The 24,120-nt window shown below is 53.3% G+C and overlaps 1 protein-coding gene across 7 annotated transcripts in view; it reads right to left on the bottom strand.

Moving 5' to 3' along the window:
* Positions 1-24,120, bottom strand: part of RANBP3 (RAN binding protein 3) — a 54,422-nt gene that overhangs the window by 27,402 nt on the left and 2,900 nt on the right. For 4 of the 7 annotated variants that reach the window (XM_081232545.1, XM_081232546.1, XM_081232543.1 and 1 more), the window contains exons 2-3: positions 8,753-8,808; positions 3,236-3,424 (exon numbers count right to left, since the gene is read on the bottom strand). In XM_081232545.1, coding sequence (XP_081088671.1) covers positions 3,236-3,424; positions 8,753-8,808 — 245 coding nt within the window. The remainder of the gene's footprint in view (positions 1-3,235; positions 3,425-8,752; positions 8,809-24,120) is intronic. The other 3 variants (XM_081232548.1, XM_081232549.1, XM_081232547.1) reach the window with 1 other exon arrangement.

The following is a 24,120-nucleotide window of genomic DNA, read 5'->3' as shown; positions in this document are numbered from 1 at the left end:
CCAGGCCAGTCCAGGAGGAGGGGATGGAGCTGAGACACAGACACAGACAAATGGGCAGTGAGCAGGAATGAATGGTGCTGCCTTCCTGACCTCCCGGAAAAGACCAGAAAGCAAGACCATGTCAGGGAAATTCCTTCCAGAAAATGCCAGACACCGTTTGGCCTGCCTGGGACTCGGTGATTCCCCATTTGGACAGCCCAGTTAGAAAGCCCGCTGCTGGACTTCCCTGGTAGCGCAGTGGTTAAGAATCTGCCTGCCAGTGCAGGGGACACGGGTTCGAGCCCTGGTCCAGGAAGATCCCACGTGCCGCGGAGCAACTAAGACCGTGCGCCACAACTACTGAAGCCCACGCACCTAGAGCCCGTGCTCCTCAACAAGAGAAGCCACTGCAATGAGAAGCCCGTGCACCACAACAAAGAGTAGTCCCCGCTCGCTGCAACGAGAGAAAGCCCGCGCATGGCAACGATGACCCAACGCAGCCAAAAATAAAATAAATAAATAAATAAATAAATTTTAGAAAGCCCACTGCTGGGGCTGCAGGAAAATGGACGCCTGGGATTAAAAGTCACTTAAGGGGTGTCCTTGCCTTCATGTGGACCACAGGCAGATTCACTGCTGTTTATTCTGTAACTGAGGGAACCAGCTCAGAGATTTTTACCAAAAAGGCAGACATCGAAAAAAGAAAAAGAGAGGTGGCCTCCCAAGATGTGAAAGCTGGGCAGGGGTGGGGCAGAACGAGGGTCAAACCCCGTGCAGATGCCACAGGATGAGGGGCTGGGTCCAGACTCTTTCTGAGCTTCCTGGTGGGTCTCATAAACATATTTCAGGCTCGGCAGTGCCTTGGTGCAGAGCTTCAGTCTGGTAGACTTCAGCCAGCCTCCAAGTGAACATTGGGAACGCTTGCTGTCTCCAGATCAAACGGACAACTTAATCTGGATGCGGTTTGGTCTCCTTCAAGCTGCCTTGTGAGAGCCAGGAAGTCTGATATATTGAGACTTTTTCCTGGTACTGAGTCTTCAATGGCCAGAGTTCTGATGAGACTGAAAGACGATAAGGGTCCTTTATAGGCAACAATTCAGCGAGCCACTATTTATTATAAAGAATTTGCAGCTTTACACTTGCCCAAGGGATCGTGGAATAAAGAAGACACTAAACGTGAGGGATGAGACCTGTCGGGTAACATGTGGGTGTGTCCTGAACTCCAGTGTGGTACCGAGCAAGCTCCAAATCTGCTCTGAGGCAAAAGCAACTAGTCCGAGTTAGCCATAGAAACATCTCAGCTCGGGAAGAAGCTGGGCTCAGGTTCCATCTGCCTTGATCTATGCCCTAATTGACCTAAAAAACAAAGGTTACTTTGCCTTGATGCCTGATCAGCAGAGAAAGCCCTGGTTGGCTCAGAGCTGTCACAAGTGATGTGATGGCTGCGCTGCTGGGACTTCTGACAGAACTGGGTCCCCACAGTTACGTGTGTGTATGTCACAGGCACGGCCTTGGCTGCGATGCTGGTACATTCAGCAACTGCTTCCCCCAGCCCCGACTCTCTCCCACGTGACATAACAACCATCCCCAGGCTCCCTGCCATCGCGCTTGACCTTGCATTTGCCAGTTGGGGCACTGCTTGAATGTCTCGGAATTAGAGTCTCTGACCCACAGTCCAAAAGAATTGAGGAGCCGAGCTCCACCGGCCAGGCCTCAGAAATCACCATCTGGACCGGCCACAGCCCGAAGGCGAGGCCCCCAGGGTGCTTCCTGCACAGGCCCCGTCTCACCAAGTGGTCATTAGAAGTAAAGGGCCCGAAAGAGCCTCGCTTCTGGAAGGGCAGTTGCCGTGACACAGCCTCTACTGTATGCCACCCTCCACTGAAAACCCTCGACCTCTTCAGCAGGAGATGCTCCGTAAACTGTGCTTTTCAACCCAGGCAGCAGCAGAAGGGCCCAGTCTCCTGGGCAGATCCGCACAAAGATCACCTGTCCTCAGGGAACTGAAAACGTGGACTTGCAAAGGCCGAAGGCATGAAACTCATGATGCCCAATTTGGGAGAAGGTTCCAGCCTCCAACCCCCAAAGCTGAAATGCCTCTGAATTCTTGCTGTCAGCCCTCGTGTGAGGACTACGCTCCCAGAACTCCCTGGTGTAAGCACCTCGGGCCGGAACCTCTTGTGGGCTTCCTTACCCCAAGCCCACTTCTATGCCACGTGGGACTCCCCCATACCCCGCCCCACACAGGGAAAGCCTTCTTTTCCCACCACACACCGATTCCTCCAGAATGTTAGTTTGGCTCCAACCTCACCTTGGCTGAGTACCACTTCTTCCTGCGTATCCCAGGGTTTGGTGGCTCTAACTAAATTTTAGCGGCTTCCTTAAGGACACAGAAGACTGGTGATGGGACACGAGGAACCGCTAAAGGCCTGGGATTGTGACACCCTGCAAGGCTGCCCAGGGTTCAGTGTGGCAGAGCGGGATCCTCTGTCTTCTTGAGAGTCATTTTTCCCTGTCATGAGAATGGGGGACTCTGGCACTAGGTACCGAGAGGACAAGGTTTCGATCCTGAATGTAGGCTAATGTTTACCTTTCCCAATTTATCAAACTCCAAAAACTCAAGACATTTCTTGTTCTGGAGAGCTCACAATCTTCTCCACCTATAATCTTCAAAAGCCTTCTGAATACAAAGATAAAGGGTTCAAGGGATTCCCTCTGGATTCAAAGGAAGAGTCTCTTCTTCTTCCTGCTTTGATTGAAGACAAGCAGTTCACAGCCCAACCACAGTCCAAACACAACCGGTCTTGTAAAGCAATCTGCAGTAGACACCTTTTCCTATAGGTCAAGGAAGCCGGAGCCTTTCGTGTTTCTAAGGTAACTGAACTTGAATGCCCAAATTCAGGGAGAGGAGAAGGAAAAATGGAAGGAGGGAGAAGGGGCCGAATTTGATGTGGAAGGTTCTACCCCACTACTCAATTCCTCTTTTGACCCCTCGCCTCTTTCAGGAACCAAGACTAGCTTCTGGCTATGGGTAAATGTTCCCCCAACTAGAAAAGTCTCAATGTAAAAGGGGACTTCCTCTTTCCTGACTTTTTGGCAGCAGGAATTAAAGGGAGCTGAAGAGGGCCTTTGTCGTCTTTTCAGTTATCATCAGCTGCTGACAACCTGGGGTGTGGATCTGAGGGGCCCGGAGGGAAAGGGGCCAGTCTGGGTTGGGAGCCCCGGGCCGTGGGATGCCGGGTGGAGGTGGACTTACCCCTGCCAGTTCTCGTGGAAAAGGAAGAAGCTGGGCTTCAGGAGCGCTGGCTGAAGCACTAGCGGGGGCAGGAAGCTCTAGGGCATGCTCACCAGCTGACTCGGGGTGACCCGTGCCATGGTGGGGGGCCTCAGCCTCCCCCCGAGGCTCCTCTCCCGAATCCGACAAGTCTTTTTGCTCTGCAGAGGACTGGGAGCAAAAAAGACAATTTTCCTTCAATGTAGATAAAGCCAGCAACGCGGGGCAGGGGATGGGGGCAGGGGAAGGTCTGGAGATGCTCGGCCTTCAGCAGCTCCTGCCCGGGAGGTCAGGCCAAGAGAGCTGGCACATGCTACCGTGTTCCGCTCCACAGAGCCAGCCCTCCACACTGACAGAAGGGCAGTGAGCGCGGACCTGCTGCTGTCGGACCTGGCAGGGAGCTCTGAGGTGTGCAAGAAGTTGGACCCTCCTTCTGAAAACTGCAAGGTGGCCCCTGTGGCACAGAGACCCTCTGCCGATGGCAGTGACTGAGGAAACACACCCCTGTGACCAAGACGGGGGCGGTGCCTCCAGCAGAGGGGAACAGGGGCAATTGTGTCAAACTGTCCCCAGGGCTTAATAACCCATCCACTCGAACATACTCGTGAGGGGAGGTGGGCGCCAGTACCCTGTCTGGCCACTGGGAGAGCCAGGGCGGCGGGGGCCAGGGCTTCTGCACTGGCTGCGGCCCCGCCAGCACCTTCCCATCTCTGCCGCTTAAACCCGAGAGGAAGGGAACGCTTTCTTGCTCGGCGAGCGCAGGTGTGGGGTGACCCCGCAAGCTGGCAGACACACAGAGAGCCAGTTTTATATCAACGGACAGGTGGGTGGGGCTCCGGCTGCAGGAGGGAGCCCCTCGGCCTAGAGTTCTCCCAGGCTCCCCCCGCACATCCCGGGCCAGGGCTTATCTAGAAAACAGCCAGGGGAAGGGGAAGCCGGTCCCCGAAGTCTTCGTCCTCAAAAGCACAGACACCCCCCTCCGGCATCCTTTGAGGTGGTTCTTGGGATTCTGAAGGGGCTTCCATGGGCCGAGGGCTCCGTGGCCGACTCTTCTTGAGAGGTGCGTTACAAAGCTGGTGTCCTGGAATAAATATGTGGGCTCCGGTCCCCAAGCCTCCCGCCTGGCATCGTCCACCACACGTTTCTCTCGCGTTGTGAACTAAAAGACCACGGGGCCACCCTGTCTCCCTGCAGACACAGCTGTGTTCTTCCTGCCTGTGAAGTGACTGAAACCTCTTTAGATAGGACTTGGGACTATTTTTAAATGTGTGAGCCTGCTAGATGAAAGGAACTACACAGAGGATTTTAAGAGAACTTTCAAACATTCTTAGGAAAAAGCAAAAGCAACACAACTCATCCATACATCTAAAAAAGCCACCCAAATTGACTCTTCCTATGCAGGGGAGAGCCAAAGACATAAAAGGCCCTCCTTCCCAGGCCGCCCCTCAAACCTGTCCAAGGCACCGAGGTTGGTCCATGCACCAGTCTGCTGCTACTTTATGGCTAGAGATTTAACACCATTTTAGAGAGAAAATGAAACCCAGAGCTCTAGGGGAAATTGCCTATCTCTGTTCAGAACCACTTGGATTTTTTTTTTAAATCCCTGCTTTTCGAATATAAATGTTGAAATGCCCTCATGGCATGGCAGACTAGAGATGAAGCCGACGTCGGAGGACCAAAAAGAAATACAAATGCCATTCCAGCATTTTCTCCTTGGGTCTGAGTAAGCTCTAAGGAACCAAGATAGAGCCTGTAGTTTTTCAACATGTTTGTTAAAATCGGACTTCGAGATTTTGGAAGGCTTTGACATCATCCTAAAATATACGTGGCTGACAAAAAAACCACGCATACAGGGTACGCTTGTTACACACACAGTAAGCTTCCAGTGTTGTTGGTGACACCCTGTTTTCTGCCCAACTGCTGTTGTAACTGCTTTCTGCCTTTTTGCTAAATGGACATTATCCTGCCAATGCAACCCCAAAATCTTCTGCCTTCAGATTAGCAAATATTTGGAAAATAAAGTAAATGAAAGAAACGTTCAGTCGTCACAAACAGTGAAACAAACTATGGAAGGAGATTCAAATTCTCTTCACGTTAAAGAGAAAAAACCTGTCTGTCTCCATTCAAGGCAGTTAAGAAAAGGTTTCATTTTTGCCCCTAAAACACAAATGGATGGAAACGCACGCATTTTGTGAAGAGCGCCATCTTGAGGAAGCTCAAGAACAGGAACACAGTAGAGACAGTTCCTGTGCTGTCAGTCTGGCTCCAGGTTTGCGTTTCGGGTGTCAGGACTGGAGTTCTGCTGCTGCCCGATGCTCTAACACGGAACAGTGGGAGGATTTGACGACTTGTCCTGAGACCAAGGGACGTCACTGGCAGGCCACCACCACCAATCTGTGGTTTGCTGCAAATGCAACTCCAACTGTCTATGGGCCTGACGGAAAATCCTGTGTGTCTCTGTCACCAAACCAACACCAAAACGCCTGGGCTGGCAGCCTAATTTTCTTCTTTTTGATTTCAAAGACTTTGAAGGGGGCCGTGGGCTCTTGGAATGCATCCCACTGGGGCACACTGGTGGTTTAGAGATCATTCACTGAAAGAAGGTAATGCTCCCACAGTTGACAACGGGACTTCTTGATCTTTGTGGATCAAAAAGTGGCTCAAAAAATAGCTGTATGGGAGACCTAGGTGACAATTAGGAAAATTTCAATGTGGACTATATATTAGAGAGCACTTCTGAATTAATGATCATTTTCTCAGGCGTGCCCATGGCACTGGGGCCATGGAGAAGCATTCCTAGGAGGCGCCTGCTGAAGTATTTAGGGGAAAACTGTCAGGTAGGTGCAACTTATAGTTGAGCGTTTCTGGCATTTATGATAAAAATGGTAACGGTGAAGCCAGGTGAAGGATACCCAAGGGTCCACAGTACCATTCTTTTAACTTTTCTGAGGATTTGAAAAAATTTTCAAAAACAGAAAGTTGAAAAGGGAAAATAAAAGCTCCCTCAGAAAAAAACAACGGCAACCTGAAAAGATCTTCCCAACTCTTGCTACTGTGGCGTGAGGAGGGAGGGCTGAAATCACAGCAAGAGGGGGAAGCTGGGAGGGTCTCAAGGCGTCATTTTGTGAGCAGTGTCGTGGCCACTCCTTGCAGACCTACCTTCCCGTCGTTTCCCCTGGGCCGGGGAGCCATGCGGCCATGGGGCCGGCTGTCCAAGCCTGTCCGCTTCCTTCCCGCCCGGCGCCCGAGCTGTCACAGCAGCAGAGAAAGGAGGAGGGCTCCGTGTCCACTGGGCAGCTGCCCACCCGGCAGCTCAGAGGGCGGCCCCGACGGACATGCAGGCTCCTCCGGCCGCTGCCGTTGGACGCAGAGGTTTTCTGTGCCCTTCCGATGATCTGGTCACACAAGTGTGACAGCAGGCGAACTCCGAAGAGCTGGAGGCCAGTTATTTCTAGAGGCCCATTGAGAGCTGGCACTGAGTCAATATTTTGATGCGCACGTCTTCGCGGTGACGAGCACCTCCCTGGAGACTCTTCGGGTTCAACCTCACCCCGTTTACGTAATTGGCATCAACCTTCTGAAGGTGACACGTGTAAGTCAGCCTTTGAATTACGAAGCAACAGAACCACCTCAACCGTGAAAACAGTACTGAAATAAGAGTTAGCCATTTTAAAAGCATTTTAAATTCAGTCAAATAAGCATTACGTTCTAGCGTTTCACCCTGCTGGCTGTCAGAAAGTCTTCAGGTTTTAAGAATTATTCATTCCAATTACTTGTTTCAAGTCTGGGTTGGCAAACTTTTTCTGTAAAGGGCCAGATACTAACTATGTTCGACTTTGCAGGCCACCTGGTCTCAATCCAAACCCCTTCACTCTGCTGTGGACAGCACGGGTGCGGCCTCAGCTCTCTGCACGGGCCAGGCGGGGCCGAGCGCCAATAAAGCTTTATTGACAAAAACAGCAGTGGTGGCAGCCCTCTTAGTTGGCTGACCCCTGTTTCAAACTAAAAGTGGTTCAAAAGAAAATCATAATAAAACTCAAAATTCTAGAAAATCCCAATTTTACGGAAAACCTAAGAGATTTTACATCTGAAGCAGAACCAAACACATCCACCTCTAAAAGCCAGAAGCACATCAAGCCCCTTCACGGTGACTGAACTTCCAAAGGACAAATGATAAAAACACATGTATGCACTGGTCAGGGCCCAAGGGAGAGGGGACGGCAGAGGTTGATGTATCTTGAAAATACCACTCTGAAAACTGAAACCAAAAGGGAAGAACATTTCCTTGTTTCGTTTCCTAAAAAGATTCTTCGGCATAAGAATTAACAACGGGAAAGATTAATTTGAGAACAAGCCAAGCAGATGAGCCCCGGCTGACACAGAAGACACCCTGCACGGGGGTGCGGGTAGGGGTCTCAGGGCAGCCGCTTCTCCTTCCTGCCCCCTCCACGCACTCACGCCTTCCCCGGCACAGCCCTTGAACGCCGGGGCTGCTCTCTTTTCAGGCCAAGGGGCAGGGTTTACAAGCAGCAGCCGGGCCGCCAGGAGTCCCGAATCACCAGGCCAGCAGCCCCCAAACTCAAAGCCGGCCACCCTGTGGGGGGACCGGACATCCACCCGAGCACCTGGTCTGTGGGTCACGAGCCCTGAGCCAAGAAGCCCCTCAGATGCTGTCCTAATCAACAAGACGCACACGGATTTCAGAACACCTGCATCAACGCAGCACATTGGTCACCCTGAAATCTTGCCGTGGTTATGACATCACACCTACTGCCCCCGGGGAATGAGGGCAGGGACCATCCATTTTTTGGACAAATAGAGGGAGTCCTCATACAAGCTTGGGAGGCATCACCACAGAACATCAACCATCTCTGGACACAACCCCAATGACTTCAAGATAAGCAACCACACGCGACTTTGTGGAAGGCACCGCTGCACGCACCCACCGGTCCCCTGACGGGCTGCTAGCTCATCACGACGAATCAGGCGAGGTACTTCCAACATCAGGGAAGCTGAGACATTTAAAGCCCAAGAAGGGGGAAGCAAGCTAACAAAGATGGCTGGTGAATATATAATGCAAGCTGACTACTTATTGTTCGAAATGCATTTATGCCAAGTTGGCTGGGGCCAAAAAAATCCCGTGAAAATCTTTAAAGGTCCTATTTTCCCCTGAACCAGCACTGCTCCCTCTCCTCTCCTCCCTCCCCCCGTCCCCGGCCCCCTTTCTCTCCCTCCTACCAGATTTCTTAATGCACAGTACTTCTAAAGCAAATCATTAGGAATGAGAAGGAAGCTGATTCTTCCACTGTTTTTTTAAAGCAGGGTCTCTGAGCCCTGTCCATACACACCCCGTCTTAACCTCGTGCCATGGTAACCTAAAGCCACCGGGCCTTTCCTCCGTGGCAGAAGGTTCCTCGGCCATGCGACCTGGGGAGAGAGAGCTTGGGGAGAAAACAAGGCAGAGTAACCAAGTGAAGGGAGAACATACCGGCCCCTTACCTTTTGTCCTTTATCCTTCTGAAACACAAAGACGGGCGGAGCAATGGCAGGCTTTTCTGCAAAAAGAAAAATTGGTGTTTTTCCCCCCAACACTATATTCATACAGTAAACAAAGCTACATTCGTTTGTAATAAGTTAAAAACAAAAAACAAACCTGGTATAAAACTAGTAACTCGCAAGATCATCAAATAGCTCAGAAAACAGTTTCTTCACATGGATGAGGGGAAGTGTTCGGTGTGTGGTAGGATACGTGCACTTTTCTGTGTGCATGTACACACCAATAAAAAGGTTTCAAGACTCAGAACAGGCCATGTCACTGACGGAGGGAGTGCGATGTGGAGGGTGGCAGGCTGCAGGGTGCCTGGGCGGCTGCTACTCAGCGCCACCAACCGTGGTGCTGCAGGAACGAGGCACAGAGACGGCAGGTCCCCAGTTTCAAAGGCTGGAGACTAGTTTAGTTTTTTAATTTTTTTTTTTTTTTTTGGTCACACCACGTGGCTTGCAGGATCTTAGTTCCCCGACCAGGGATTGAACCCGGGCCCCGGCAATGAAACTGTCGATTTTTGACCACTGGCCCGCCAGGGAAATCCCTAGGTTTTTAATTTTTCCACATCTGCAGGCCAGCTGAGGCCAGGGGTGACCCATTTGCAACCTCTGCCCACGGGGCGCATGCTCTTTGGAGAGCTTACTCCGCTCAAGTCAGCCCTGCATTCCACCTGGGTCTCTAAGTGAGCACCCGTTAAAAAAAAAGAAGTGTGGAGTTGTGAGAAGTCTGAAAGGCCATCTTGCACAGCTGCTGTTGAAGGAAGAAACCCTTTGGGATGTTGTCACTGGACCAGGGAGATGCCGCCAGTAGTTCTCAGGCAGCTGAGTCCATGGCTCTTGGCCACTTGCCCAAGCGGGCGGCTGCTCAGGAAGGCCCTGCCGCTGGCCAGCGGGTTCTGGACAAGGACTGCCTTAACCCATGGGGGGCCCGGAGGTGCCTGCCTCACTGCCTGGGGCCGCGGCACGCGGCTCTGGGTGCACTGATGAGCCCTGCTGGCGTGCCCAGGGCCTCCCTCAGCACTCGAGGCCTGGAGAGTGGCATTGATGGGAAGCCGGGGGGTCATGAATTTGGGGAGCACTCGCACAACCCTTCCCCGCCCCTCAGTTGTGGGGAACCGAGGTGAACCAGGAACCCGCACTCACACAGCTTTAACCCGGCAGGAACACTACGCGGGAGGGGACACAGTCTGCAGGCCATGAGAGCGCTTGTGTGGGACGCGGTCGGAGGGTCTGGTCTGGAGCATCAGGGAAACGCTCCCGAGAAGAGGCAGCTGTGTTGAAGCCTCAAGGAGAAGAGTGAAGGGAGAGGGGCAGGTGTGAAGGTGACAGGGAGCCCGAGGGGCGGATGGTGGCGACGCCAAGGATTTGGGACGGTTGTAAAAGGAGTGGAGGAAGCACAGAGAGAACAGAGTTTGGGGAAGGGGGCGAAGGCGATCACCCACAGGAAAGCAGAGGGGGGGCCGGGGGGACAAGGTTTGGGGGGCAAAAGGACAAGACCGAGATGGGCAAATGGACACTGTCCCACTCCCCACCCCCAAAATTCCCACCCCACAGAGGAGTAGGACAGACGCCAATCTTCACTTTGGGGCCACAGCCCCACCGATGGTGACCATTCCCTCCGCTGTGCTCACCGAAGCCTTGTGGCACTTGGGTCCGATTCACCACGACAGTCCTCCCCGGGCACAGCCCACACAACCACTGGGATGAATGACATCTAGGAGACCAAACTGCCACAAGGGAGGAGGGTGGAGGCGTGGAAGGGTCTTCCATGCTTCCCAAGACAGCTGTCTCCCCGGCACAGATGCACAGTTGCTGCTCCACAAACCCGGGGGATCGAATGAAAGCATGAATGTGCTTACTGCCGGGCAGTAAATGACAGCAAAGGAAAGCTGGAGGGACTCTGGGGACAGCTGCAGCTTCTCCACACCATGTCTACCACGGGCAAGCCCAGACACCTTCTGGCGCTGCCCTTTACCCCATAAGCCTAGCACCCGGGGCTGTGGGGCCAGACTCCAGCCTCACTTCTGCATCCGACTGACGGCCCACCGCAAGGCTCGGGGGTGTGCAGGAAGGAGCTGGGATTTTGGTCAGCCTAGGGCCCCCGGGCTTCCTTACCTCCGTGGTTGAGATGGAGCCCAACCTGGCTCCAGGCCCGAGGAGGAGAATACTGCATGCCCTGGCCCCAGGGGACACGGCGGCACATGAATAAGGCCAGGCCGCAGCCAGCGAATGAGACTCGGGTCCAGGACTTCCGTTGGAGCTACTGGGGAAGGGGCGCTCTTTCTCTGCTGGGGCTGCCAGCAGCCGGGTGTCACCACAAGGGGCCCTGGAGCAGAGCCAATCCGGCAGGAAGCAGAGCTGGGGATGGAGGAAGAAACTGAATCCTAGAGACGCGGCTGGAGGCCCTGGCCAGCAGGCCTGAAGCTAACCCCACCCCCACCCTGACTCTTCAGTGAGGCCAGCAAATGCTGATTTTTGCTTAAGCTGGCCTGAGCTTGACTTCTGTCTGTCCCTTGTCTCTAAGAGCCTCCGGCCTCTCCGGGAGGAGAGGACTAGCCGCTGTAGACTTAACTAAACACACACCATACCCTGTAGAAGAAACCTGGGACTGGCCTCACAGTGAAGCCAAAATGCTCTTTCTCTTCCTAGCAGGCATCACCACCTGATGTACCGTGTGTGGGGGGGTTTATTATGGTCTGTCTCCCCTAGTAAGGGATCAACTCTATGAGATCGGAGCCTCTGCCTCGTTCCCCTTGTGTCCCACGGTCTGAGAACAGTAATCGGCACCCTGCAGGGATTCAACAAGTACTTGATGGAGGGATCAGTAAGGCAAGGGGGGCACTGAGAAAATGACTGCCCGGCTGTAAGGAAGACTGGAACGGAGAGGAAGCATCTGAGTGGTAGAGGAAGAGCTTCCTGGTGCTGGAACTGTGATGGCTGATGTGCAGGCACCCAGGAGGGGCTGCCTGTGGGCCCCCGGGGCAGGACGGGAACAGAATTAGTTTCAGCAGGAGGCTGCCTGTGGTGCGAAGGTCCTGCCCAGCACCTCCTGGACCACACGGCAGGGTCTGGGTGCAAGCTGGGAGAGGTCCCATCTGCTGGAGGAACCCTCCTGCATGGCAACGGGGCATGTCGCACGGCTGCGGGCAGAGGCCAGCGAGAGGGGGGCATGGGGCTCTGAGCTTGGAAAGCAGACCTCCCCTCATCACCTCCACTGCTGTAGTTCAGACCTCCCTTCTCTCTCTGCCTCTACCCTCACCCCCTGAAGTGAGGCCTCCACAGAGCAGCCAGAACCACTGGTGTGAAACTCACACTTTCAACTCGGCAACTCCTCCCATACTAGGGTTGAAGGCCGTTCAAAAAGGCCACCCCACACCGACCATGACTGTGGCACTGAAGAGCCCCCAGCATGTCCCACGCCTCTGGACTTCTGCCTGGCTTAGTCCCTCTGCCTCCAAGACAGTCTCAACTTCTCTTCCGTGGCCGACACACATTCAGGTAGAGACACCACCTCCTCCAGGATGCTCCCAGTTTGAACTGGGCTCCTGAAGCCTGCTCTGGCTTATATCCTGCATGGGTTACACCAAGGCTACCTGTCCAGGAGGCTGAGAGATCACAGACACAGCATCTGAAACAGCTCTGCACGTAGCCTGTCACGTGGTGTGTGCAGTGTAAGAACCGTCCAGTAAATGTTTGAACTAAACCCCTTCTGTACTTCTTCACATGGGTAGCACCAGCTGCTATGTGATCACATAAATATTTATGAAGCCCTTGTTCTGTGCAAGGCATCACAGGAAAAATGCGGAAAATGCGGAACGGGAAGCCGGGGGCAGAAAACTTCAGGGTAAAATGTCTGATGAAAAGGGAGGGTTGTGTCTGTTTACGTGGCCGTGTGTGTGTGTGTGTGTGTGTGCGCGCGCACGCGCGCGCACGCATGCTATTTGCTTATTTGCTCCCCTGGCAGTATCCTCTCCTGGACCTTAAGCTCCATAAGAGTGGGGCCTCTGTTGTGTTCACCTCTGTATCTTCAGAGCCAAACGCAGTCTCACACATAACACATGCTCAACAAGCAGTTAGAGAGCAAGCGGAACGCCGTGGGCCACACGGGCTGGGGCCAGGGAGGCCTGGGCCCTGGAAGCCCACCTCGCGGGCCACAGGGACCCCTGCGGAGGACAGGTTTGGGGGACAGAACTTTGGTCAGTTCTCTACCAAAGACACAAAGCATCAGAGCCATGCGTGTTTCATTTCTGCTCATCCGCTTTAGGGACCAAAGTCCGTAAACTGCAAGCTAGTCCCGAGTCCACGGCAGCAACACACACGTGCCCCCTTCCAGGCAGACTGTCTTTAACTGTCCCACATCACCGATGCTTCTGGTTGTCACCGAAAAAGCAGCGTCATCCAGCCAACTGACACCCAAGTTCGGGGAACGAACAGGGGACAGAAGCAACGAGGCTCCTTGGACCTGCCTGAAGCCCCAGTCCAGCTTTTCTTTCACAAGTGAAGGGAAAACCACCACCAGAGATTTGCAGAGAGACCTAGGCCACCGCAAAGACCTAAAATATTAAAACGTTAACCAAATACACATTACTTGATCCAGCTTCTGTCCACCAGGTGTTTTTTTCTTTGTTTTTTGGTTCTGTGAAGTGCTCCATGGGACTTCCCTGGTGATCCAGTGGTTAAGAATCTGCCTTCCAATGCAGGGGACGTGGGTTCGATCCCTGGTCGGGGAGCTAAGATCCCACAAGCTGTGGAGCAACTAAGCCTGCGCACCAAGTAGGGAGAAGCCCGCGCACCGCAGCAAACAGTCCGCATGCCACAACTAAGACCCGACGCAGCCAAATAAATAAATACTCCTTCATCAAATTAGTCTGTAAAAAAACAGCCCACCTGGAGCACTGAACAGACTCATCAACATAAGAAGGGTTAAGAAAACCAACAGTAAAGAAACCTGTTTCACCAAATGTTCCCCAAAGTTATCTGACCAGGCAACCCCTTTCCAGGAACACCCGTGACGAGGCCTGAGAACTGTGGGTGACTGCGGCCAACACTGCTGTGTGAAGTGGGGTGGGATTCGGAACCCTCAAGTCACCTCAAAGAACAGCCCTGCTCTGGGTGGCGCAGGCACTACCGTCTGGGACACGCTGAGTGCGTCGGCCTCACCTCAGCTTCCCAAGGTGCCGATGCCAAGTCCAAGGTGGCTGCTCTTGGTCTGAACCCCTCCCCCATTCTCCTCCACACGACCCTCCTCAGCTCCTGTGCCCCAGATGGCTCCCTGCCTGAGCCCAACCGTGATCCCAGCTCCCAACAAGGGAAAGCCCCTGCTTCCCCGATCCCCCAGGGGGCGGTGGGTGGTGGCTGGCAGGCCGGGGACAGACCTGGACAGGCTGAAAGGAGTAGCCCCTGGTGACACCTCCCCGGTGACATCCCGGCCCACAGCACGGGCTCTCCCTCCTGTCCCCTGCCACCCTCCACCCAACTGTCTGCTTTGGATGTAAACCTTGGGGCAGCACAGCTGTGATCCCCAAGGACCAGGACTGGGTTCTGGACTTGGTCTTCGCAGTCCTGGTGATAAGCACAGACAGGTAAGCCCAGGTGTGGGAAGTCGCAGACCTCTGCTCCTGTGCCACCCCTCTGCCAGATGTCTGGGACCCCTCCCTGCTCCCAGGGGCACTGCTGACGTGGCTGTGACCGTCAGGGTGCCCTGTCCACCCAGCTGAGCCGGGAACCACTCCTCCAGCTGCACCTCGCGCTACGTTCATAGAGGCAATCATGACAGTCACTTGTCAACTACAACTTCCAGCGATTCCACACATCTGAGTGCCCACTGTGCACCAGGCACCATGCTGGCTTCTACGGTGTGCTGGTGACATGGAGAGACATGTCCCCTGCCTGCCAGGAGCTGACATCAGACTTAGTTGGACGTTACAACACAGGGGAAGCACAGAAGGCACTCAGACCGTGGAGCTGGGGCACCCAACCCGGTGAGGCTGCAGAGAAGGAGCAGATCAGGGAGGGCTTCTTGAAGGAAATGCCACTTAAGCAGAAAGGAACAGCATTTAGCCAGGTGACCAGGAGCGGGGAGGAATGAGGCAGCACTGGAGGAACTGGAGGAAGGTCAGGGTGGCACCACTGGACTCCCTTAAAGACAGATGGGAAACACGCCAGCCCAGGGCGAGAGGAGCGGAGTGCAATCCCTCACACCTGCATGGCCCAGCGTAGAAGCTCCTGGCAGGTAAGCACCAATCACACTCAGGCAGTTCCTATCTTGAGCAAAGGAACCAAAGACGGCTCCAAAGAAGTCGGGGGTCCCTAAGGTGCAGGCTGCCTCCTGACCCAAAGGGCCGTAGACCATTCTCCCTGCAGGGAGTGGAGGTCCCTGGGTAACAAAGGGGTCACCAAGGAGGCAGGCCCTTCTACTAAAGCAGAAACGACTGACCAGGGGCACTGGGACAAGGGAAAGTCCTCGGATGGCTTGGGTGGGTGCGTGCGTGCCTGGGAAGTTCTAAAAGCCCCACCCTGAAGGCATCGCTGTAATCTGTGTACAATGTCTTTGTCAGGGAGAGAGCCTGTAAACTGCCTCCTCAAATAGTGGGTAAGGAGGGTACAAAGGAGGAGGAGAGTTTTAAGAAGCCCCACACTTGTCAGAATTAAAACAGTGGGATTCCTGATACCACCACTACAAGCAGGCCAGGGTACAGCACTCAGGGTTTCATCTGTGTCTTTTCTGCCCAGAGATTGACTGGTGGCAAAACCCTTGAAACAAAATGCCTCCTGTGTCTATTTCAGACCAGCAAGGAAGGGGACGGAGGGGGTACTGCCCTGCAGCCAGTCTAAGGAGGAGGAACTCCTAGGGAGAGGGTGGGTGATGGCAGCTGCCCGGATGTGAGGAAAGGAGGCCAAGTCCCTACTGCAAGCAAGGGAAGGGGAGCGAGGAGCTGGCCTGGACCCCAGAGGTGGCCCCGGGGTAGAAGAGTGTGTGCCCCCACCCTCCAGGCCTCTGCCACGTAGTCACAGCGAGGACATTCCCAGATGGGGTTTTCCCAGAACCCTGGGATGGTCTCTCACACAGGCCAGCAGTCATCGATCAGAAAGCTTACGGGCCAGGCCCCGAGGTGCTCAGCGCTTTATCCACATCACTGTCCTGAAACTTCACAACCACCTTAGGAGGTAGGTCCTTAGTTTACAGAACAGGAACGGAGACTCAGAGAGGGCGAGCGACTTGTCCAAGGTGGGGCTGGGTCTCCAACCCAGGCGGGCCTGTCCCTGGTCCCTGACCCCCGCTACTACCCATGCACCGCAAGGACAAAAGGGAGAAGTCACCACCCCATTTTGCTTCCTCCCATCTTTCCCACTCAGGTGGGCCTCGAAGCTAAGAAACTGAGACTCTTCTTTTGAGAAGTAACATCAGGAATAAAGCAGCTGTCAGTGAACATTCTAGACAAACATCTCTGAAAGAGTACAAACGAAACTAGAGGGTGAGCGATGGACTGTGGGGTGGGCCCGAGGCTTCCAGCAAGTCTTGCGACCATCTGCTTCAGATGAGTGTGCAGTTACACCAAGGGCAGACCCTCAGGCTCCTCGAGGAGAGAATGGAGACCCAGGCTTAACGGTGAGGCCTGCTACGCCTCTGCAGCTGTCAAATGTGTAACCGTGGGAGACTCTACGTAACACATTCACACCGAAGGTGAAAACACACACATTCTCTGTGTGTTTTCAGCCCCGCATGCAGGCTTTCCTTCTTCACACTGTGTAGGGAGGCAAGTACACAGAAGCCACGGGCAGGCCTGCCCCTCGACAAGCTCTGGCACGCCCCCGTGGCTGCCTCCAGCCTCTGTCTCTGAGGATGTCTGTTAAACTAAACAGAAGAAAATATGTAGACCCAGGAAAACACACAGAGAAGGGAATCTGGAATATCTTGGCCTGTTCTGTTTATTCCCCTCCTAAACGATGGATCGAACACCTGCCAGGAAATAGCCCCCATCTGGAAAGCCACATAGAACTCTTGTCCAAAATGTCAGCAAGGTAGTTGTGCAAAATGAGCTTTAATCCTGCGCTGATGTGTCTTAATCTTATCTGTGCAAAAAATATGGAAAGCATCTTGCCAACACAAACAACAGTCTGTTAATACGTGGCAACAGCTTTAATCCTGCGACACTTACTATCTCAACCCTTCGAGTCCTTTCTTTTCTCAGGAATTATTATAAACAGTCCTGTGCAGCAACATAAAGGTGAATTTGTCACCGATGTGTCAACTCTGTTCGCCAACTAATTCTTTGGTGAAGAGTAGAACTGATCTCAATCATGCTGTTGCTAGGCAATACCTCTCTGATTTCAGTGTACCGCAGGCTCAGCTAGTGGGCAGTGGGTCCCTTCATTCTTTTTTTGGTACTTGAATATATTTTTCCTCAGGCAGCTCTCAACTGGTCTCGTGGAAATCACAGGGGGGCACAGTTTTGGGAGATGATGGTATATCTTTCATCTTATGCCCTTCTTGCTGGGATGCTCTTCATCACAAAATTACCATCACCTACTGAAACCCGAGCCACTCTTCAGGGCTCTAACATGACCCTACATTTCTGACAACAGCGGGGGTAATAAGCCACTTGGATTTGCTGAATGGCCCTAACTAGACCCAGAGGCAGGCGCTTTACATACCCCGTCTCATTCAATGTCATCACAGCCCTATGGCATAGGAATTATTTATCGTCTCTGATTTGCAAATCACAAAACAAGACTGAGAGGCCTCGGAGAGACACGTGCCCTGCCCAAGTCACGAAGCTGGTACACAGCAGAGGTGGGACCAGAACCCTAAGCCTGACTTCCAAGCTGGGTGCCTCACATCTCCCTCGACCCCTCTCAGGCCAAGCCACATCCACCTTCTTTGCTTCTAGAAGCACCAGCCCTGCAGCCCTCTCCGATCCCTCCACCCCTGCTCCATCCACTCAGACTACAAGCTGCTGGGGCAGACCTTGCACTTTGGATACCTCTGTGCCTTAAATCCAGGAAAACCCCCATAAACCTATTAAAAAATCAAACAAAGTCAGCAACCTCACCTAAAACTACTGAGAAATCGGGGAGCCAGCTTTGACAGCACTTTTCTATTCTGCCACTAGATGGCGTGACACAAGCACAGCTGAGATGAAGTATCGATGCAAGCGGCCGCTGAAGATTCAGGGGAAAGTTCCAGTGAAGACAGCGGAAATCCCCTCACAGGAAGGAGAGCTAAGGACTCCAGAAAATCTGCTGAGGCTGCAGACCAAATGATGAAGTTTGGGAACGCGGGCGCTGGTTTCCGGGTGTGTTCAGATGGGCCTCAACCACCTGTGGCTGGGACCCTGGGCAAGTTCACGCGCTTTCCCCACCTACTGCCTGTGTCTGTCAACAGGGATGGTACCTACACCCCAGTCGGTTCGGAAGGACTGAAGGAATTGATGCCTATCAAGTGCTTGGGAAGCGGCTGGCACGCAGTCCAAATTCCACGCTGGCGTTACTATTGTTACTAGAATTCCACACAGAGACTACAGATACACTGACGCCGTCTCAAAGCAGGGGTCTTGGACTCCAGGACTGTCTCCAGTCGCCAGGCCCTCAACGATGATAAACACCTCTCGGTCTGGCCCCTTCCAAGAGTTACCTGGACATGAGGACACCTCACCACAAATAGTCTCTCATAATCCCTTGAGCCCTTCTGAGGCCGAGGGAATCACTGAGGTGAGAGCCGACGGCAGGCCCGCTAGCCAAGCCCTGCTCACAGCAACACGACTTCCTGAGAACCCACGATGAGCCAGGTGCGAGGCACCAGGCACTGGAGACAGGAGGAAAGGTGGACGAGGCCGCAGCCATCTAGTGGGAAGAGAAGAGAAAAACAAGCAGCCGGAGGCGTGCGGGGATAATGAGGAAACCCTGGAGGCAGGCGCTAGACGGCCGCTGGAGCAGGGCGGTGGGCAGAAGGGGGCCGCGGTGGTGGGGGGTGGGGGGAAGGCCTCTCCCAGGCGCCATCTGAACCTTGGGTGTGAAGGAGCGACCAGGTGAAGGCAGAGTATGCCGGGCAGAGGGAGCCCCAAGAACGAACATCCTAAGGACAGGAAGAACCCGGAAGAGCCCATGTGACCCCAGAGTTTCCTTAGGGGAGGGTAGGAGTTTGGGGAGGGGGAGCATGGTGAGGAGTCCAAGCAGGGGTGTGATATGATCCGGTTCATTTTTCGGAAAGACCACCTGGCAGTGGTCCTCACGAATCCTTTCCATTTCTGCGTGTCATGAAATTTTGTAATATGATGTCGGGGAAGGTCACCCTGGGAGTGGTGAGGAGAACAGATCTCAGGGAGGCAGGAGTTGTTGCCAGGGGGCCAGCGAGGAGCCCTCAGGTGCTGTCCAGGTGAGAAGCAGCAGTGACAGGGAGGCTCAGGCAAGTCTTGTGGCCTTGCAGCCTGGGCGAGGCGGCTGGAGCCTGACTATTCTGGAGACAGAGCGTGCTGGTGCCTGAGCTGTGGAAGCACGCCTCGCTCACTCAGTGGCCGACGTGGTCAGCAAACACAAGCCCCATTTTTCTGACAGGACTCCACAAGCAGGCGGCCCCCTCCAAGTGGCACTGATGAAGAGTAACCCAGGCCCTGGACTCTCAGATCCCCAGCGGCCACGTCAATGCTGCAAAACATCCTTTCTCCTCCGAGCAAACAGGAGCCTGTTTTCTCACTCCTGCCACCTGAGAAGCCAAACTCTCCGGAACTGTGTTCCCCACTCCCGCTCTGCTGTTACAGATGCAACACAGGCGTTAATCCTGGGCCGATGAATTCTCAAAATTCTGGGTGGCAAGCCTGGGGGAGTTTAATTTAGCAAAGGCATTTAAAATGTACTGCAAAAGCAAAGCTTACCTCCTAGACACGTGCATGGAGAAACCACTGTCGTCTCTGTCAGGTTTCAGGAGAACGAGGGCCCAGGGAGTCAAAATGATCCACTGGAAAGAATGAGCTGGGCTCCTAGACTCAGTGGCTGGAGGTGGGCACACTGGGACAGGCCAACTCCTCTTACAGACACGGCCTTGGGCTTCAGCCCCCGTGAAAGGGAATGGCCCAGATGCAGAGCATCTCGGAAGGTCCTCCCCTTGAACTTGGAACAGTGCTGAAGGTCACGGAAAACACTGTTCCCCCTTAACAGGGACATGAAGTCCATGATGCCTACGGCTGCCAAAAGGCCATAATGGAAAAAAAAGGTTGGGAGGGTGAGCCCTAAGCTCTAGTTGGCAAACAGCTTATTCTCGGACGCTTTTATTTTGCCCCTGATTCCACCCCCCGGACACTGGGCAATGTCTGAAAACATTCTTGGGTATTACGACGGGGAGGAGTTACTAACAGCATCCAGTGGATGGAGGTCAGGGGTGCTGATCAGCCTCCTACTGTGCACAGGACGCTCCCCCAACCACAAATGATCCAACCCCAAATATCAACTGTGCTGAGGTTGAGAAAAAGACTGAGTCAGATCCCTAACTCACATAATACACCAAAGTAAATTCTCAGTGGGTCAGACGGCACAAACCAGGGTGATGCCCCAGCATCTGTGAATTACCTCCTCTCTCCCTCCGGCTCCATTTGTGTATTTAAATGTGTGCAGCATCCTAGGACTTGAGTAGATCAGAGGACTATGTTGCACAGTCTCTTGGCAGGGGGAGGGTCAACAGAATCCCCTAACACAGGGGTACTCAAACAGGGGTGATTTTGCCCCCGAGGGGACATCTGACAATGTCTAGAGACATTTGGGTAGAGGTCAGGGGCACTGTCAAACATCCCACAATACACAGGACAGATCCCACTGGAATGTCTCAATGAAACTCTGCTATAACCCGAAAGGAGCTTTCTCTCTACCTAGGCATCCAATCAGAAGACTAACAGCCAGTAGTAACTGACATAGGTCTGCACCCACCAGTGGGCCAATCCCGTGCCATACGTTCCTTTCACACAACAATCCTCAGACTTGATTAGCATCGTTCCCATTCTACAGATGCAGGAATTGAGGTCAAACAATTTGCCCAAGCTCCTGGGCAAGTGGCAGAGACAAGACACAAACCAAGGGCACTTCCGACTGTGCCACAAGCTATCACCCGGAGCCTGCCAGTCAGTTCCGGTCTAAAATTCCTTTGAGGCTTGAGACGGGGAGAAACCCACATGGATCTCCCTACAGGCCCCACTCAGGCCAAGCACCTGTCTAAGAGGTGCTACGACAGGGCTGAAACCCAAATGCCAGCCAAGGTCAGGCAGGCACTGGAAAAGGGGGAAGCGGGCCAGGTCCCAAGCAAGTCGGTGGAGACAGCGGCGTCCAGGAAGGCACAGTCTATCTCAAGGTGGCAGCTGCTCCTTAGTCCTGGCAAATCATTACTGTGCAGGAATGCAGGCTGAGGCTGGTTGCTGTTTTTCAAGAGAAATCAGAAGCCTGGATTATTCTTTCCCCTGAAATCTCGGAATTCTTAAGTACTGGCTCCTAATTAAAAGCAAACAAAGGCAAACCTTAATGAGCCAAATTATATACGCCTGTTTGCCCCCAAAGCAAGGTTACAACTTCTGCCTGTGGTTTTTGACTCTGGTTCCACGTCGTAAAACATCTGTGGGGTCCTAGACACTGTGGACCTCCTGCAACAATCTCCAACGGTGCAGCCAAAGCATCAGTTTTAACTCTCCTCCACAACCTCCTCAAATAAGCGTGAAGCGCGGTCAGGGTTAAGATTCACAGCAAGTGCTACGCAACAGCACCAAGTGCCAAGACAACCGAGGATGAAGTGGAGTACAGGGACTTTACTCTGAGACCCTGTGCTGTATAGTTTTCTACCAAGCAGTGCACAGCCACACCGAACACGGCTCGTGGGACCACAGGAAGGTTAGTGCACGAAGGTGGCAAAAACAACCCCCCTTCAAACAAAACAGAGAACCCCTGCTGCTTGCTGCCTGCACTACCACCAGATCCTGAATAGACAACGAAGCAAACCCATCTGCCTCCTGATGCTTTCAAAGTACCATGGAGAGCTACCAAGGCTCGGCCAGGTCAATACCAGCTGCCTTTCCCAGGTAGTTTCCATTACATGAGAAAGGCCCTTTTCAAGTCCCCCACATCCATCCCATTGCTCCCCAAATGGCCCCCATTTCCCACTCTACCCCAGCCAATATATTCTCTGGGCCTGAACTCACTTACTAGGCAGGAATTCGACTGGTACCTAAAATGCCCCCTTGGCCGGCCCCAAACACCGTCCCCGCTCCCAAGGCCATTCTAAGCTCCCTGGCTCTGACCCTAGGAACTTCCTGTCGCCTCCTCTCTCTCCAGCTCCTTCAGCGTACAAGCACACAGCAGATCCCAACCGGCCCTCATACCCCAGGATGCCCGCAGGTAACGGGACTGCTGGGGTGAGTCCATTTTCCAGTTAACTGGGAGGCAGGCTGGAGACGTGGTGGAGAAGTTTTAAACTTGCAGAACTGCAAGCTTTTCTGTCTATACAAAGGATCCCCGTCAAAACGTAAATTTTCTTCCAAGTACATAAAGACTTTAGTATGGTACTCTCAGCTGCCGCCAGGCCCCATCCGCCCCGGGGGTGAGAGGCACGCGAGAGTTGACCTCAGGACAAACCCCAGGGTTAATGTTTATCATAACTTCATGAAAACTTTGAAAAATTGCTTCTCACTTCTCCTAAGAATTAAGTTTAGGGCAGGGGAAGGGGGTGATGAGAATCAAGTGAACTGAGGATTCCAACTGTTCTGAGTTCTAGCTCATCAATAAAAACTCAGCTGCATCCCATCTTCTCTGGGGTTAGGTTTTAAATCAAAAAGTAAGGTGAGAACTGATGAAAGCCAAACCACCCTTGAAAATCTCTGGACTGATACTTGGTCAGGCCAGATCGGGGGTTCTCAATGGGGGGCAACTGTGGGGGGGCTCCCCCCACCAGGGGACACTGAGCAATGTCTGGACACTTCTGGTTGACATGACTGGCGGAGGGGGGAGGGTGCTATTGGCATCTAGTGGGTCGAGACCAGGGAAGCTGATCAACATCCTACAATGCCCAGCACAGCCTGACAACAGAGAATTATCTGGCCCCAAATGCCTAGAGTGCCGAGGCGGAGAGCCCCTGCCTAGATGATCACGCAATCAAAGTCAAGACAGAACCTAAGAGGATGGACAGCCCAGCTCTCTGGCTGCCTCTCATCCTGGGCTCACCCCAGGGGGTGGATTCAGTGGGGGTGGATTCACCTGCACTGTTCAGACTCACTTCTTGCCCTCTCTTGCTTCGCTTTGAACACTTCAGCTAAATGGGTCTGTAACATAAGTCCACCACAGTAAAAATAGCTACTATTTACTGTTTATTACCAGGCTGAGATAGGCGCTAAAGAATTTATATGCGTTAATTCAGCCAAGGGTCACAGCAACCATGGGATAGATACGATCATCGTTATCCTCATTTTGTTGGTTAGAAAACTGAGGCTCAAAGGAGTTAAGAATTTGGCCAAAGTCACTCAGAGAGTACAAGGCAGAGTAAAAACACAAACCCGGTTCTAATGCAAAGCCTGTGCCCAACCATCACTTTATATGGAGGCTCTCACTGAGGGTGATTCTCCCCACCTCCTGCCCTGGGACACTACACAATGTCTGAAGACATTTTTGGCTGTCACGACCCCTGGGGTAGGGGGTGCAGGGGAGGGTGTGTGCTACTGGGATCTTATGTGTAGTCAGGGATGCTGCTATGATGCTCAACATCCTACAGAGCAGAGGACAGCCCCTCAACAGAGAATCACCTGGTCCAAAATGTCGATAGGGCCAAAGTCGAGAACCCTGCTTTATACGGTCTCTTGGGTTTCCACCCTGCGTGTCCGCAGGCTGGCAAGGCGTCATATGCACGTGGTATCTTTTAAGGCTGGGATCTAGAATCCAAGATCTCCTATAGCTCAAATATGCTTTGCTCACCCTCTTCTCAGTCTCTTTACCTTTACCAGGGACCAAACGCTGCCTTCAAATCCCGATGCCGGTCTACAAGGCAGAATAACTCCAGAGACAGGATGATTAACGACTTTGGGATGTATCAGTAGCGAAACGCCAAGCAGAAGAGAATATCCCAGGACACAAGTGTACAACACCCACACACTCCTAGGAGAGAAACATTCCAGTTGGACCTTCGTAGTCATGGGCTACAGGACTACCAACAAAGGGCCGTGGGAGTTGCTGTCACAGCTGAGATCGCCATGGTAAGGAGAGCCAGCAAGATGCTACTCTGGATACACAACTGGAAGTGTTTCTTTCCACACAAGCACAGCGCTCCTAACCTGTACTACTCAAGCCAGTGCTTCTCAACCCTA

This window comes from Mesoplodon bidens (assembly GCF_964165515.1).
Source record: "Mesoplodon bidens genome assembly, chromosome: 4".
Lineage (NCBI taxonomy): Eukaryota > Metazoa > Chordata > Mammalia > Artiodactyla > Ziphiidae > Mesoplodon > Mesoplodon bidens.
Note: the sequence above shows the minus strand (reverse complement) of the source record. Positions and strands in the feature narration are given on the sequence as shown.